We start from the raw sequence: 17,456 nt of genomic DNA, 5'->3' as shown, positions 1-17,456 counted from the left end.
TTTAAGATCTATTTATTCATTTATATTATTAATTGTTGTATGTTTTCTGCTATGATTGTTTATTTAATTTCTGGTCGTTTTGAGTTTGAATTTTTACAGATATTCATATCTGCTGATCTCAAGTTTAAAATGGCCTTTACTTTTCTTTTAAAAACTTATTTTTCGGAAAGTTTTTTTTAATTAATTTTTGTTCGTTTTTTATTCCAAAAAGTTTCAAGTTTTTATGACATGGGGGGGGGGGTTGCTTAATTTACTATTATTATTTACTTTAAAAACAGGATCTATAACTTTCAATTTAAATCGAATTAGGCTTTTTTCAAAGTCTATACGATTAACTCTTTGATAAAAACTTTATATATGAACAATAGACAGCTTGCATAACACGTGGACAGCGATTGACAACAATTAATGGATTGAAAAAAATAGTTCCAATAAGAGGGTTTAGACCATTTCACTTCCTGACACGAAGGGATCAGGGCTGTTTGGAATTGACCTTAATAGGATTTTGTGTGCCAAAGAAATTTTACATAATCTCAGAGTATCTATTTTAACCTTATAATTGGATAATTATAATAGATTTCCTAAGTATTCTTCCCATACAAAACCCCTTCCCATAAGTTAAAAACCCCCTTTAATAAGTTATGCCCCAGGGCATAACTTACAACGCCTACCCCCGGGCCCTGGTGGGCTGTGTCGACCCCGGAGTTTTTGTTAACAGAACTTTGAACTATTTTAACAAAATGTCAATCTCAAAATTTTTAGCTGATGCATTTAGGGCGGGGCGGAGGGGGGGGGGTCTGCTCACCCTCCAATCTCTTTTGACTCTTAAAAGGTGAACAATAACTTTCAATTTTCAGTCAAATGAGACCTCTCCAAAGTTTATACAAGCATCCCTTCCATAAGAAATAATGGGAAGGATTCGGAGAATCCTTACATTAAAGCTCTTGCCCTGAGCGCTTTGGGGGAATTCTCATCCTCAAAGACCTAGTTTCCATAACTTAAAACTACGTTTAATAAAATGGCTGTCTCAAAATTTTGATTGGATGTGTTTGGGGAAAAGGTGGGCGTGAGAGGGGGGTTATTTGCCCTCAAATCACTTTCGACTACTAAAAAGGGCAGTAAACCCTTGCCCTGAGGAGTTGTCATCATCAAAGGCCTAATTTCCAGACCTTAAACCTACTTTTAATAAAATGGCTGTCTCAAAATTTTTATTGGATGTGTTTGGGGAAAAGGTTGGCGTGAGAGGGGGGTTAGTTGCCGTCAAATCACTTTCGACTATTTAAAAGGTAAATAGCCCTTTGAATTTCCAATTGAATTAGCCTTTTTTGAAGTTTCTACGACAACGCCTTCTATACAAAACCTCATTTGCCCCCAGGGTATAACTTAAAACCCTTGCCCTGATGGCTGTGGGGGAGTTGTCATCCTCAAAGACCTAATTTCCAGAACTTAAAACTACGTTTAATAAAATGGGTATCTCCAAATTTTTCTTGGATGTGTTTGGGGAAAAGTTGGGGGTGAGAGGGGGGTTAGTTGCCCTCAAATCACTTTTGACTATTAAAAAGGGCACTAGCCCTTTGAATTTCCAATTAAATGAGCCTTTTTTGAAGTTTTTACGACACCGCCTTCTATAAAAACCTCATGTGCCCCCAGGGCATAAATTAAAACCCTTGCCCTGAGGGTTGTGGGGTATTGTCCTCCTCAAAAATATATTTTATATCTGGAAATCAACTAAGCTGAACAAAATAACTATCTCAAAATTTTGATTTGATGTGTTTGGGGGAATGATGGGCGTGGGGGGGGCTAGTTGCCCTCCAATCACTTTCGACTATTAAAAAGGGCACTATCCCTTTGAATTTCCAATCGAATAAGCCTGTTTTGAAGTTTCTACGACAACGCCTCTATAAAAACCTTACATGCCCCAAGGTCATATCTTAAAACCATTGCCCTGAAGGTTAAGGTGGAGTTTCCTCCTCAAAAACATATTTTCTATGAGGGATTGAACTACGCTGAACAAAAAGGCTATCTCAAAATTTTGATTGGAGGTGTTTGGGGAAATAATGGGCGTCGGGAGGGGGGGGGGCGCGTTGCCCTCCAAGCACTTTTGACCATTAAAAAGGGCACTAGCCCTTTAATTTCCAATGGAATGAGCCTGTTTTGAAGTTTCTACGACAACTCCTTCTATAGAAACCTTATATGCCCACAGGGCATATCTTGAAACCCTTGCCCTGGGGTTGTGGGGGAGTGTCCTCCTCAAAAACGTATTTTCTATCTGGAATCATCTACGCTGAACAAAATGGCTATCTCAAAATTTTGATTGGATGTGTTTGGGGAAATGATCGGCGTGGGGGGGGGGGCTAGTTGACCTCCAATCACTTTCAACTATTAAAAGGGCACTAGCCCTTTAATTTCCAATCGAATGAGCCTGTTTGAAGTTTCTACGACAACGCCTTCTATAAAAACCTTATATGTCCCCAAGGCATATCTTGAAACCCTTGCCCTGAGGGGTGTGTGGGAGTGTCCTCCTCAAAAATATATTATCTATTTGTATATCAACTACGCTGAACAAAATGGCTCTCTCAAAATTTTGATTGGATGTATTTGGGGGAATAATGGGCGTGGAGGGGGGGGGGGGGGCTAGTTGCCCTCCAATCATTTTCGACTATTAAAAAGGGCGCCATCTTTTTGAATTTCCAATCGAATGAGCCTTTTTGTGAAGTTTCTACGACAACGCCTTCTATAAAAACCTTATATGCCCCCAGGGTATAACTAAAAACCCTTCCCCTGAGGGTTGTGGGGAGTGTCCTCCTCAAAAATATATTCTATCTGGAAATCAACTACGCTGAGCAGAATGGCAATCTCAAAATTTTGATTGGATGTGTTTGGAGAAATGAATCCTTAAATTAAAACCCTTGCCCTAAGGGCTGTGGGAGAGTTGTCATCCTCAAACACCTAATTTTCAGACCTCAAGACTACGCTAAATAAAATAGCTGTTTCAAAATTTTGATTGGATATTTTTGGGGTGAAGGTGGGCGTGAGAGGAGGGTTAGTTGCCCTCAAATCACTTTCGACTATTAAAAAGGGCACTAGCTCTTTAATTTCCAATCGAATGAGTCTTTTTTTAAGTTTCTACGACAGTGCCTTTTATAAAAACCTTATATGTCCCCAGGGCACAACTTAAAACCCTTTCCCAGAGGGTTTGGGGGGAGTATCCTCCTCAAAAATGTATTTTCTATCTGGAAATCAACTACGCTGAACAAAATGGCTATCTCAAAATTTTGATTGGATGTGTTTGGGGGAAGAATGGGCATGAGGGGGGGGGGGGCTAGCTGCCCTCCAATCACTTTCAACTATTAAAAAGGGCACTAGCCCTTTAATTTCCAATCGAATGAGCCTTTTTTTAAGTTTTTACAACAACGCCTTCTATAAAAACCTTATATGCCCCCAGGGCATAACTTAAACCCTTGCACGGAGGGTTGTGGGGGAGTGTCCTCATCAAAAATATATTTTCTATCTGGTAATCAACTACGCTGAACAAAATGGCTATCTCAAAATTTTGATTCGATGTGTTCTGGGAAATGATGGGCTTGGGGGGGGAGGGGGGTTAGTTACACTCCAATCACTTTCGACTATTAAAAAGGGAGCTAGCCCTTTAATTTCCAATTGATTGAGCCTGTTTTGAAGTTTCTACTACAACGCGTTCTATAAAAACCTTATATGCCCCCAGGGCATAACTTAAAACCCTTGCCCTGAGGGTTGTGGGGGAGTGTCCTCCTCAAAATATATTTTCTATCTGGAAATCAACTATGCTGAACAAAATGGCTATCTCAAAATTGTTATTGGATGTGTTTGGGGAAATGTTGGGCGTGGGGGGGGGGAGGGCTAGCTACACTCCAATCACTTCCGACTATTAAAAAGGGCACTAGCCCTTTAATTTCCATTCGATTGACCCTTTTTTGAAGTTTCTACGACAACTCCTTCTATAAAAACCTTATATGCCCCCAGGGCATAACTTAAAACCCTTGCCCTGAGGGTTGTGGGGGATTGTCCTCCTCAAAAATATATTTTCCATCTGGAAATCAACTACGCTAAACAAAATGGCTATCTCAACATTTTTATTGGCTGTGTTTGGGGGAATGATGTGCGTGGGGGGGGGGGGATAGTTGCCCTCTAATAATTTTTTACTATAAAAAAGGGCACTAGAACTCTCGATTTCCAATCGAATGAGCCCCCTTTGAAGCTCCTACGACGACCCCTTCCATATGAAGCGCCTCTGGGAAAAAAAATAATAAATAATAATAATAATAAAACATTGGAGCCGTATGGCCTTTACTATAGGCAACGCTACAGCGTTGCCTCTGAAACAGTTCAAAAATTAGATAAAGAAAAAACTCTGGTGTCAACACAACCCCCCAGCGTCCGGGGGGTAGGCGTTGTAAGTGTTGTCCTGGGGGCGTATATGATTCTTATGGAAGGGATGCTCGTATAAACTTCGGAGAGGGCTCATTTGATTGGAAATTGAAAGTTCTCGTTCAATTTTTAAGATTCAAAGGCAACTAATCCCCCCCTCCACGCCCTATTTTTCTCAAACCCATCCGATAAGAACTTTGAAAGAGCCATTTTTTCAAAATAGTTCAAAGATCATATAACGAAAAGTCCGAGGTCAACCCAATCCTTCAGGCCCCGGGGTAGGCATTGTAAGTTATTCTCTGGGGGCATATATAGTTTTTATAGAAAGAGTACTCGTTTAAACTTCACAGAGGGCTCATTTGATTGGAAATTGAAAGCTATAGCTCAGTTTTTAAGGATCAAAAGAGATCAGAGATAACTACCCCCCCCCCCACGCTCCTTTTTCCCCAAATGCATCCGATAAAAATTTTGAGATAACCATTTGTTTAAATAGTTCAAAGATCAGATAACAAAAACTCCGCTTTCGACACCCCTCCACCCCCAGGGCCCGACGGGCAGGCATTGTAAATTATTTCCTGGGGCCGTATATGGTTCTAATGAAAGGAAAGCTCGTTTAAACTTCAAAAAGGACTTATTTGATTGGAAATTAAAAGTTTCTAGTTCACTTTCTCAGAGTCAAAAGAAATCGGGGGGCAACAAGCCCCTCCATGCCTTTTTCTTCCCCAAAACCACCCGATAAAAATTTTAAGGTGACCATTTTGTTATAAATAGTTCAAATATCATATATTGAAACTACGGGGTCAATACAACCCCCAGGGCCCGGGGACAGGCGTTGTAAGCTAAGCCCTGGGGGCATATAGGGTTCTTATAGAAGGGACGCTCGTATAAACTTCAGAGAAGGCTCAATTGATTGAAAATGGAAAGTTCTAGTTCACTTTTAAAGAGTCGAAAGAGATCTAAGGGCAATTAGCCCCCCCCCCCCCCCCGCCCCCCGCACCCTTTTTGCCCAAACCCACCCGATAAAATTTTAGATAGCCATTTTGTTAAAAATAGTTGAAACATCAGATAATAAAAACTCCGAGGTTGACACAAACCCATTTTTTTTACTTTGATAGTGTTACTTTGATACTAGTTTTGATACTTTGATGAACATTTGATTTGAAAAAAAAGTGCGATTTTGAAATATGGAATTTTTAATAACTTGAAACTTTTTGCAATCAAAACGAACAAAAGTTTTTCAAAGAAAAGTGAAGTCCATTTTAAAATTAAGATCAGCAGATACAAATACCTGTTAAAATTCGAACTCAAAAGACCAGAAATTACTATTCAAGAATAAATGAAACCCAAAACGAACAGGAACTAAATAAACAATCATAGCAAAAAGAAACATACAAGTAATAATATAAATGAATAAATAAATCTTAAAGCGAGTAATGCTTAAATAGAATGTGCAAATGAAGCTTAAAACGGAGAAAAAATAGTTTGCTATTGAAGTATAAATGAAACCCAAAACGAAAAGAAATTAAATAAACAGTCAATACAAACAAACATACAGTAGATACTAATTTAAATGAATAAATAAATCTTAAAACGAGTGAAACTTAAATTGAAATATGCAAATAAAGCTTGAAACGAACAAAAATCACTACAAACAAGAGTTTGGGTATCGCCTCCTTCTCTCACTGTAAAAGTCTAAAACCTACTGCGTCATTGGCGTTTTTCTGAAAACTATCTGTGTCTTGAACAGTCTTGGGAAGTATAAACAAAATCAAACTGAATGTTTGATATGTATTGATATTAATTGGTGAAAAATCCATCAGTTAAAGATTTTATTTCACTGTAATTTTTTTTCATTTTCAATGTTGTAAGAACTGGAAAAGAAAATATATTTAATATAATTCGTTCTCAGTGAAGCGCCAATGTAAAGGTAGGCTTTAGGTTTTAAAGTCAAGAAAGGAGGGGGGGGGGCAAACTCTTGTTTGTAAAAATGTACTGTAATTTTAATGTTTATTTTCAATATAAAGTACGAAAAAAAATATTTCTAATACAATTCGTTTTCAGTAAAGCGCCAGTGACGCAGTAGGTTTTAGCCTTATAATGTGAGAGAAGGAGGCGATACCCAAACTCTTGTTTGTAGTGGTTTTTGTTCGTTTCAAGCTTGATTTACATATTCAATTTAAATTTCCCTCGTTTAAGATTTATTTATTCATATAAATTATTATCTATTGTATGTTTGTGTGCATTGATTGTTTATTTCATTTCTGTTTGTCTTGGGTTTTATTTATGCTTCAATAGAAGTTTTTTTTTTATCTTTAAGCTTGATGTGCATATTCAATTTAAGCATTACTCGCTTTAAGATTTATTTATTCATTTATATTATTCCTTGTTGTATGTTTTTTTGCTATGATTATTTATCTAATTTCTGTTCGTTTTGGGTTTCATTTATTCTTTAATAGTAACATCTGGTTGTTTTGAGTTTGAATCTTAACAGGTATTTGTATATGCTGATCTGCAGTTTAAAATGGCCTTTAGTTTTTTTCAAAAACTTCTTTATAGGAAAGTTTTTTTAAATAATCACACAAAAAGTACAGGAGCTTATGATGAGAGTATTTGGCATAACAGCTATGGTATATGGCATAAATAGCAATGGAGGTGGGTCCTAAGGAAGAATTGAGTATTAGGCCAAAGATCTATTTTTCTTGTGGGTCAACCTAGCCCTGCATATAGAAATCTCAATTATGGTTTGTTTCATAGGCTATTGTTCATTTTTTCAAGTTGCATCAGTAGTAGGGATATAAAAAGTTTATTTGCTCTTAATGTGATAAATTCACGCTATTTTGTTCTAGCTGGTGGAAAAGATAACTTTAAAACAGGCAAATGTTTTTCTTATTTTGAATTATACTGAGGGAGAGAGGAGAAGTAATTTTTCGAGGAAACAAAATTAATATGATTCTAATAGACCATTTTCCGATACATCCAAAATGCGATTCGAATTTTTCCATTATTCAGAGTCCTCATGCAATAATGAAAAGCTTTTCTACTTTTTTCCAAATTTGAATGTTTTCTGTTATTTCCTAAAACAAATTTGTGGTTTCAAATGTTCTCTAGAACAGTCTGATACCTGACTTAAAAAACCTCATCGCATTTTTTAACACGTATAATTTCTATACAATGAGCTTTTGAAGTTCTTCATCGTACGAAATAATTTGTTAATTTCACATTTTTAACAAAAAAAACTAATTGAAGCAATTTGGCTGAAAAACCAAAAAATATTGTGACATTAAAAAACTTTCTATACCAACTTGAGGAATTCAGTTCAAATTTTTCCACTACCTACTTTTTCTACTCGATTGATTTGTGGAATTATTTGGTCTGAAACGCCCAAATTTTTAGTCAAAGTTATAAAAAAATGACTGTAAAAAAACAGGAAAGTTATAAACAAAAATATGATGAAATTTTGAATTCCCTAAGCTATATTAAATTTAAAAATCAAATAAAATAAATTTTTAATTCAAAATATGGAACTTTCTTAAAAAGGGATTTTTTAAAATCATTACCGTACACGAATCCCTGGGTGACAAGATTAATTCTAATTCCATATTCAAATTCAGCAATAAAAACTGTAGTAGGAATACAAAGAAACTTTCCTGAGCAAAACAATGTGTTTTCCTGTGTTTGGAATGTCTTCTCGTAGCAATTATTTCTGATAATTGCATTAAGTGCAACAACAGTCACTCCTTAAGGCTTAGGTTTTCTAATACGCTAACTTAGAGTGAAACTTCTGAGTTTATTCCATTCCCCTCTGTTTAATCGTGATAGATTCCGACTTTAACAAATAATACCATTAAACCTTTTAATTGTCAGTGGTATATCTTAGTTCTAAGGGTTAATTAACCATATCTTTTGACCAAAAAATAACAAATTAAACACCGATTTTAGTTTTTTTTTTTTTTTCAATTACCGGATCGTGATCAGAAGAGAATTCATCGGACGAGCTGGTTAATCCTTGAAAAGATCCCCTTTCTCCTGCTGACAGCTTCAGTTCACTTTCTAAAGAATTAGTTTCTTCCACTTTGAAAGAAGTCTTTCCGAAATTTTGGCCCAAATTGAGATGCTCTTGACCATAGCTGTGACCAGTAGGCTTGAGTTTGTAAGGCCAAATTTTACTGGTCTCTTGAGTCTCATTTGATATGTATCTTGCATCTTAGAAAGAATAATTATGAAAAAGTAGCAGAAACTCAGACAGTACAAAATCAGGTACTTGTATGAAATACTCCCTACCTAATATTCTTCATCTAAGTAGAACCTAAGTATAACCTTTTTTGTTGATTTTTTTTTAAACAAATTTAAGCTATATATTTGTACTATAGGGGTGGGGCAGGGGGGGGGGAGTATAGTACCTCTGTAGTTTCCATAATTTGGTTAATCAAGTATTATATTTTCATCATCTTTTTTATCAAGGAGGCACACTTGTGCCTCTATAAAGAGGCGACCCACCACAATGTTAAGCGATTTCAGGTCCTAGAGGTCGCAGAGAGACGGCGGTAATTGCATTTTGTAGCCCAAGCTCAAACTAAGAAACTTGCAAAATTTCATCGTCCTCTGACTTAATCTTCATGGGGTAAACTGGGCCGGAAGTTTGGACCCTCCCACCAAAGCCCCCCTCTGATGCTGTGTGAATTGTGTGAAACTTTGAAGTTAGTTATTTCTAGGGCCTGGGAGCTTATCTTCGAAATTTCAACTCAATTCGATTACTCCTTCCCTGTTTTCAAAAAACCAACTATCGCCACTTAAAATTCATCTCGTTTTTTTTTTCTTATCCATGCCTACAGGCCCCAGGTGGCCCCGGAGCCGGTTGAATGAGGACTCATTCGAAGCAGAATTCGACCTGTTAGGGCCTTTTGATATTTTCAGACCGAAAAAATTATCCCCCGAATTTACATTTACGAAAAACCTCGTTTTCCTATATTAGCCCATGTTAATTTTTCCCTCCACAACCCCCCTTTAACGTTGTCTGATCGGGCTGAAATTTAGAGGATAAGCTTTCCTGGGGCCTGGGAGCTTATCGTCGAAATTTCAGCTCAATCTGATCACTCCTTCCCTGTTTTCCAAAAACCACATATCAAGATTTTTGGGAATTTGCTTGCGTCGAAAATACCTTCTATTTGCTAAACAACAATTACTATTGTGTTTGTATAGTCCAGCGGCTGAGACTTCAGACTTTCAGGCGGAAAACTCGGGTTCGATTCACCATCAGAGCAACTTTTTTATATACTTTGAAAAGAAACTCAGTTTCTTTTTTAAATTATTTGAAAAAAATTACGTTTTCTAAAGAGTTAAAGAGGCTGAGTTACAAGGTCGACCCTTAAAACGTACAGGGATTAGGAGGCACAGTTGGGGGGCTGTTAAAGAGGCTGAGTCACAAGTTCGAACCTTAAAACGTACAGGGATTAGGAGGCACCCTGTACGACGTGATTTGCGTATTCAGGAATTAAAAGCCTTAACACAAGAATGTTCAAGAGCGGGGGGTTTGGTGGGCTGCCGCCCCCCAACTTTAACTCCTGACACGATCAGCTAACAGTTAGTCAAGCAATAATAAGTAATAAACTGTACAAAAACGTGCAGAAATTATTTGAAAAAAACTACGTTTTCTAAAGAGTTAAAGAGGCTGAGTTACAAGGTCGAACCTTAAAACGTACAGGGATTAGGAGGCACAGTTGGGGGCTACCACCCCCAAACCCCGCTTTCGCAGCCTTTAAATATAAAAAAAAATTTCTTTAAACTGAAAGTAAGGAGCGACATTAAAACTTAAAAAGAACAGAAATTATTCCGTATATGAAAGAGGCTGTGCCCTCCTCAACGCCTCGCTCTTTACGCTAAAGTTTTTATTGTTTAAAAAAAGAGTTGTGAGAAAGTCAAACTTTAGCGTAAAGAGCGAGGCGTTGAGGAGGGCACAGCCTCTTTCATATACGGAATAATTTCTGTTCGTTTTAAGTTTTAATGTCGCTCCTTACTTTCAGTTTAAAGAATTTTTTTTTTTATATTTAAAGGCTGCGAAAGCGGGGGTTTGGGGGTGGTATCCCCCAACTGTGCCTCCTAATCCCTGTACGTTTTAAGGTTCGACCTTGTAACTCAGCCTCTTTAACTCTTTAGAAAACGTAGTTTTTTTCAAATAATTGTACTAGGAATAGAGGCTTTTCGCAGCACTCCGCATCATGCTTATAAACAAGAATAATGTATATTTTGGGATTTCTCCGAAGGTTACTCAAACCATGAATGCAAAATGTACTTCTTTGGATGAAAATGTACTTTTTTTTGCTAATATACTCGTATTACTATCAAGAAAGTTAGAGGTATTTATGGAAACATAATGCAAATATTAGCAGAGGCGTGAATTGGGGAGGGGCGTTAAGAGGATTACTCTTAATGTGTTCAATGAGTCAGTGGAAAACTTATCTAAGAAATTGTGGATCGAAGCGTGTCAGTTTCATCGCAATTTTACCGATTTTTGCCTTATTTTATCAAATTGAAATGTGGGTCGATAAGTATCACCAGCTTGTTGATAAATCTGCTAGCCCCTTTCCCCAAACATTTGGCCTGTGGCACCGCTGAATTTTATTGAAGTTAAAAGTTGCCATTCAAAAATCTTTTATTTATACATGTGATTCCTAGAGAAGTCTTTTAAAACACGGGGGATACCACTAAAAGTAATCCGCTAACCTAGATGTCAAATACTCCTGTTGCATTGGAAACAAGAGAAACAAAACTAAAGTAGCGATAGTAATCGTACAAAATATATTATTTTGAATACTATAAGCTACATCCATGGTGACAAACCAAGCAATAGAAATGCGTAAACTCAAAAGTAAAATTCATTTCTGTCCGTATCCGTACGCAAAACTTAATTTAGTTTTTTAATTTAGTTTTTAATTTAATTTAGTTTTTAAACCTAATTTAGAATTAAACGTAATTCTTAGTTTTATTCTGTTTAACGTTTTAAAATCCATGATATACAGAGCTACGATATGAGCCTGGCACTCTCCGATCGATTCAGTCCACATTTCTTTTTAATTTAAATTTTAGCGGTAAACCCGTAAATTTTTAAGCTGCAAGATAAGTATTGGAAAAATGACTTCTTATTTCGACTTATAATGAGAACGCTCATCAGGTATGTACCATCAGAGAGGGTATTGGGGTCAGGCCTCTTAAAAATCAGTATTTTACAAGTTATTATTTTACCATTTTTTATATTACAATTAAGTAATTTCCTAGTTTCATTTGCACACGGTTTTCAAGATTTATCGACACCCATCCCTCGCTCAATTGCCACAACTCCTCAAAATAAATTCTTGTGTATGGCACTATCTTTCACCCACCCTTTGTAATAGTTAAAACTATATATATGAATGTGAATTAATCCTTTGATTTATCAGGTACTATAATATAATGAGCAACCGAGATGCAAACAAGACATACAGACATAAAATATTTTTCTTCGGGGATCTTTGATGTCTTCGCTGGTTTCCATAAATTTGGTTTTAGTACAATTTGTGCAACTTTTCCCTTGTGAGTTTAACAGGCCAGTAGCGGCAGCAGGAGTCCCCCAAAGATGGTGTGCTGTCTTTAATCTTGAGTCATCTGCGAATTGGCGTATTCAGCCATTATTTTTTATCTACAAAACGTCAAGTTTTGCTCAAAGAGGTTCACAGTGCTGGGGAACATAAATTCTAAGGTATCCAATCGATTTGTCGTAGTCTGAAACTTCCCATCTCGGAAAATGTGGAAAGTCACTTTTTTGTATGGTTATCATGTGTCTCACTATTTATTTCTAATAGTTTTTTCTGTCAGAGCTATCAAGTTTCCCCAAAAATTGCAGAGAGATGTCTATTTCAAAGCACATGCTCCTCTTTACCTGTCCCTTATAAATTAGCCTTAATAGCTCCATCGTAAAGTGCCAAATGGCACCTTCTAGAGTGGAAAGGTTGCAAAGCGTAATAAGGGTACCAATATAATCTTCATCATCGAAACCTTTAGACGGAGGTTAAGATTGCCCAACTTATATTCTACCTCACCCAGCCCCCCTAAGTAAACGAAAGCTAAAAAGGCTGAAAAAAACTGTCAGATGAAAGAAAAGTCATTTATTTATTTTTATTTTCATGAAAAGCTTTAATGTTTTTATGTGCGAATTCTTAAAGATGGCTCTGAAGCATGGACGCTCCGAAAAGCGGATGAAGATTTGCTAGATGTTTTCCAGAGAAATTGCTTAAGGATTGTTCTGGGTACCCGGTTGACTGACCGTGTTTCAAACAATAGGCTGTACGAAAAATTTGGTTCAATACCGTTCTCTAGGGCTATAATGAAAGAAAGGTTGAGGTGGTTAGGGCACGTTGTGCGGATGAAGGATGACAGATTGCCAAAGACTGTTCTTTTCGGCCAACCATCTAGGGCTAAACGGAAATCAGGTCGTCCCCGTCTGGGTTGGGAGGACGTCATAAAGAAAGATATAAAGGAAATGGGAACTTCGTGGGCGGGTGTAAAAAGGGAGGCTTTTAATAGATTGGGGTGGAGGAGGAGCGTGCGTAGCTGTGTTGGCCTCAGGCGGCTTGGTGTTGCGGTGAGTTGTTAGTAGTAGTAGCAGTAATTCTTAAAGATACAGATGACAAGATACCCCTCAGACACTGGTTACGGGAGAAAGTGAAGCTTATATTTAATGCCGTGTTTTAACAAAAAATCGTGTTTATTTCCATTACCTAAGTTACCACCAGATCTTTTTACAGGGTTTATTTTCTACGGTAGAAAAACCAAAAACAAGCAAAAATTAATTAGAAAAAATGAAGTTCTTCTTACGGAAGTAAAGAGCGAAGTTGAAAAAACGGACGAAAATTATTGCTTCGCTGATTACACAAGATGTATCTATAAAACTATCGTAAGTAAATAGATTCGCGATATTTTCCAATGGATGTACCTAAAAACTAGCTCTTTACTGAAAACTGAGCTTGATTGAGACTTTTTAAGAGAAATATAATTGCATGATAAAAGTTATCGATACCATAGCCGGTGAAAGACTATTAAGAGAAAATAAATTAGCTTTTATTTTCTGGAAACTACTTATGGAATTTTCGGCTTCTAAGAGAAAATCTTGCCTTTTTAGGGTCAGTTTTGTGTCTTCAGTGCTAGTTTTAGAATTCTACAGAAAATGCAAAATATCATAAACCAGTTTATTTAAGCTAGTTTTACAGATATTTCTTGCGTAATCTACAAAGTAATAGTTTTTGCTCGTTTTAAGTTTCAACTTTGCTCTTTACCTCCGTAAGAACATCTATGAAGCAATTATTTTTGTTCGTTTCAAATTTCAACTTCGCTCTTTACATCTGTAAGAAAGACTTCGTTTTTTAAAATTTATTTTTACAAGGCTGATTTCGTCACGTCATTTTTGGGCACTGTTCCTTATTTTTTGAGAAATTTGCCTAGAATATAAGATTCGATGAGTAAATTACGTGTTTCAAACGTAGAAAAGGAAAAAAAAAATTAAAATTAATCTATTTTGCTTGTGAACAGCTTAAATATCAGTGAAACGTAAATTAGATACTTATGACTGTCCATATCATAAATTTAAATTTCCGTTTTACCTTGACTTCGACCACACGCAGTGAACTAAAAGAAATATTGGTAGAAAAACTTGTATCATAGTTAAGTTTTAGCATGTTATTTGCATGATAGTATGTCTTTCCATTGTTTGAGCTTTTTTCCAGAACATCTTCAGGCCAAGCTATAAATTTATGAAGTTACATTGAATAAGTCACTTGATGCTTTTAATTCAATCGTGGTGTCCAAGAGGATATCTAAAAAGATATCGGGTCAATTCTAGTGAAGCGACTTAACTGGCCAATCGACAAGATATTTTTAATGGAGTTAAAATGTAAATGGTAGATGAATTAAATGTGAGACAATTTTAATAAACATATTAGTCATAATGAAAAAAATAGGAGTAAAAAAAAACTTTGCCAGCAGGGACGTAACCAGGGTGAAAAAGATTTTTTCGTTTATTATCCCCCCCCCCAATGTTTTGAATACCTGGGTACGAGCCTAATTGTCAGTTCGTGTCTGGACTCTAGTTTGCAATACTCTCGATTTCCTTAAATAACTATACAAACAGTAAATTAATGTCAAAATGTGTTGTTAATTTTGGCAACAAACCTGTTCAAATGATAAAGGCGTGAAAGAAAAAAGATAATTAATATTAACGGCTTTCAAACACTAGTCACCCAATGTGGGGATCCAACCCTCGGCCCTGGGATCGAATGTCTCAAGCCCTACTGATTGAGCTATTCTGGCATGATTATCTTATCAATATCATAATAATCTAACCTATTTAATCTTCTTCAATGCATCATGGAAATTGGTTTAGCAATTGGTTAATTGCTTTAGTTTTTCCTTTTATGGGCATTTTTAATTTAATCCAAGTTTTATTGGTTTGGGTTTTGCCCGGATGTCGCAACAACTCAGCTAATGAAGTTCAAATTAAAAGCTTTCTACACAGTAATATGCTATTTGGAGGTCAAGCATGGGGGGATTTTATCTTTTGCTGTGAGAGTGGTGAGAAAGATGATTTTTTTTTCACAACTTGCTCAACGCCCCTAGAGCGGGGCGTTGAGCAAGGAACAACCCCTTTCATATACGGAATAATTTCTTTCATTTTAAGTTTTAATGTCGCTCCTTATTTTCAGTTAAAAAAAAAAATAATTATTTAATTTCGGAACGTTTTTGAAGTAATGCAGGTTTTGAATTTGGTTCACAGTACATGAATACTTAAAATGAAATTTGCATATTAATTTTACTTTTTTTTAACTAATAATAACCTTATAATAACCTAGGTTTGATTTTTGTACCAGTTGTTTAAGAATGAATGACCCCTGAATCACAACGGCTGTTTAATTAGAATAATAACCTCGTTTAAAGGTAAAAACAGATACTTTATCGTAAGAGCGAGCTATTGAGGAGAGGCAACCCATCTCATACACGTAATATTTTCTGTTCCTGTTAAGTTTTAATGTTGCTTCTCACTTTCAGTTGAAAAAAACTTGTTTTTTATTTAATTAGTGATCGTTATTTAAATAATATACGGAATACCAGATCCCCCTCCATGGAAAATTTCCTTCCCTCACGAGAAATTATCTTCATGGAAAGATTCTTCCACATATCTTGAATTAGATATATTTGCGGAACTAATTTTGTAAGGCATAATAACAAAACGGCCAAAGAGGTCATTTATGAAAATGAAAAATCATAAGTTGAGCAATTCTCAAATCACTGAAATGAATGAAAGAAAAAAGATATACGTAATAATTTATGTTCGTTTTAAGTTTTAATGTTATTCCTTACTTTCTGTTGGAAAAAAACTTGTATTTTTATTATATAATAAAAACCACAAGCCGAAGACGTACAATATCTTTGGTTTATTATGACATAAAAATCATAGTTATGAAGCTTCTTAAGGTAAAATTAAATGCTAAGATTTGCCGGAAAATACCAAAAACAAATTACTTATACCGGCCATTATTTAACAAAATTTGAACTTTTGCGTAAAGACCAAAGTATTGACGAGGGGGCAAAATTCCTCATATAGGTAATATACAGGGTTCACCCCCTCATCAATACCTCGCCCTTTACGCTAAAGTTCAAACTTCGTTCCAATTCTTTAAGAATGACCCTGAATCACAAAGGCCGTTTAATTAGAATAAAAAGCTCTTTTGAAATTATTAAAAATACTTTAGCGTAAAGAGCAAGGTATTGAGGAGGGGACGAATCCCCTTATATACGTAATAATTTCTATTCGTTTTAAGTTTTAATGTCGCTCCTTACTTTCAGTTAAAAAAAAACTTGTTTTTTATTTAATTTCCTATTGTGTTTTAAATAATGCTGGGAAACCCATCATCTTCTTCATGGAAACTATCTTCCCCCGTGAAAAATTCTTCCATGGAAAGATGTTCCCACATAACCCCATTTACCCCCCCCCCCCAGAAAAAATCCTCCCCTGAAAACGTCCGTATACTTACCAATGACCAATACTATATATAAACAATGGGCAAAGTTCATAACTTACAGCCCATCCCCTGGGGACTGTGGGGGATTAAGTGGTCCTCAAAGACATAGTTATTAGACGTTTCAACTATGTTGAACAAAATTGCTATCTCAAAATTTTGATCCGGTGACTTTGGGAAAAGATGAGCGTGGGAGGAGGCCTAGTTGCTCTCCGATTTTTGGTCACTTAAAAAGAGCACTAGAACTTTTAATTTCCGTTCTAATGAGCCCTATCACGAAATTCTAGGACCACTGGGTCGATACGATGACCCCTGGGAAAAAACAAACAAACAAAAAAACAAATAAACACGCATCCGTGATCTTTCTTCTGACAATAAATACAAAATTCCACATTTGTGCAGATAGGAGCTTGAAACCTCTACAGTAGGGTTCTCTGATACGTTGAATCAGATGGTGTGATTTTCATTAAGATTCTATGACTCTTAGGGGATGTTTCATCTTTTTTTCAAAAATAGGGCAAATTTTCTCAGGCTCGTAACTTTTGATGGTTTGAACTAAACTTGATGAAACTTATATATTTAAAATCAGCATAAAAAATTCTCTTCTTTTGATGTATTTGTTTGTATCAAAATTCTGTTTTTTAGAGTTTCGGTTACTATTGAGCTGAGTCACTCCTTACTTACAGTTCGTTACCAGGAACTGTTTGAAACAGCTATTTCTGAGACTCTCCTACTTAGTAAGGGCCCTGACTAGAAAATCCCCCATGCTTGACTTCAAAATAGCATATTAGTGTCTAGAAAGCTTTTAATTTGAATTTCATTAGCTGAGTTGTTGCGACATCCGAGCAAAAGATAAACTGGTTTAGGGGGAGACCTTTAATAGTCATGACGAAAGAAAAGTATATGATAGTTGGTTATTTTCCAAAGGAAAGAACAATAAGAAACAATAACATCGAATTAGTGAACAGTCTAGCTAGAGAAACAGAATCTGAAATTAGTCCAGCGAAG

General features: G+C 36.1%; 1 protein-coding gene across 4 annotated transcripts in view; it reads right to left on the bottom strand.

The window, feature by feature from the left end:
• LOC148948608 (protein madd-4-like) overlaps positions 1–17,456 on the bottom strand; it is a 511,292-nt gene that overhangs the window by 67,992 nt on the left and 425,844 nt on the right. For all 4 annotated transcript variants that reach the window (XM_089094504.1, XM_089094505.1, XM_089094503.1 and 1 more), the window contains one exon: positions 8,369–8,610. In XM_089094504.1, the coding sequence (XP_088950630.1) occupies positions 8,369–8,610 (242 nt within the window). The remainder of the gene's footprint in view (positions 1–8,368; positions 8,611–17,456) is intronic.

The sequence above is a fragment of the Artemia sp. Qi Xiang Cuo genome, chromosome 9 (assembly GCF_049724085.1).
Source record: "Artemia sp. Qi Xiang Cuo chromosome 9, ASM4972408v1, whole genome shotgun sequence".
NCBI lineage: Eukaryota > Metazoa > Arthropoda > Branchiopoda > Anostraca > Artemiidae > Artemia > Artemia sp. Qi Xiang Cuo.
Note: the sequence above shows the minus strand (reverse complement) of the source record. Positions and strands in the feature narration are given on the sequence as shown.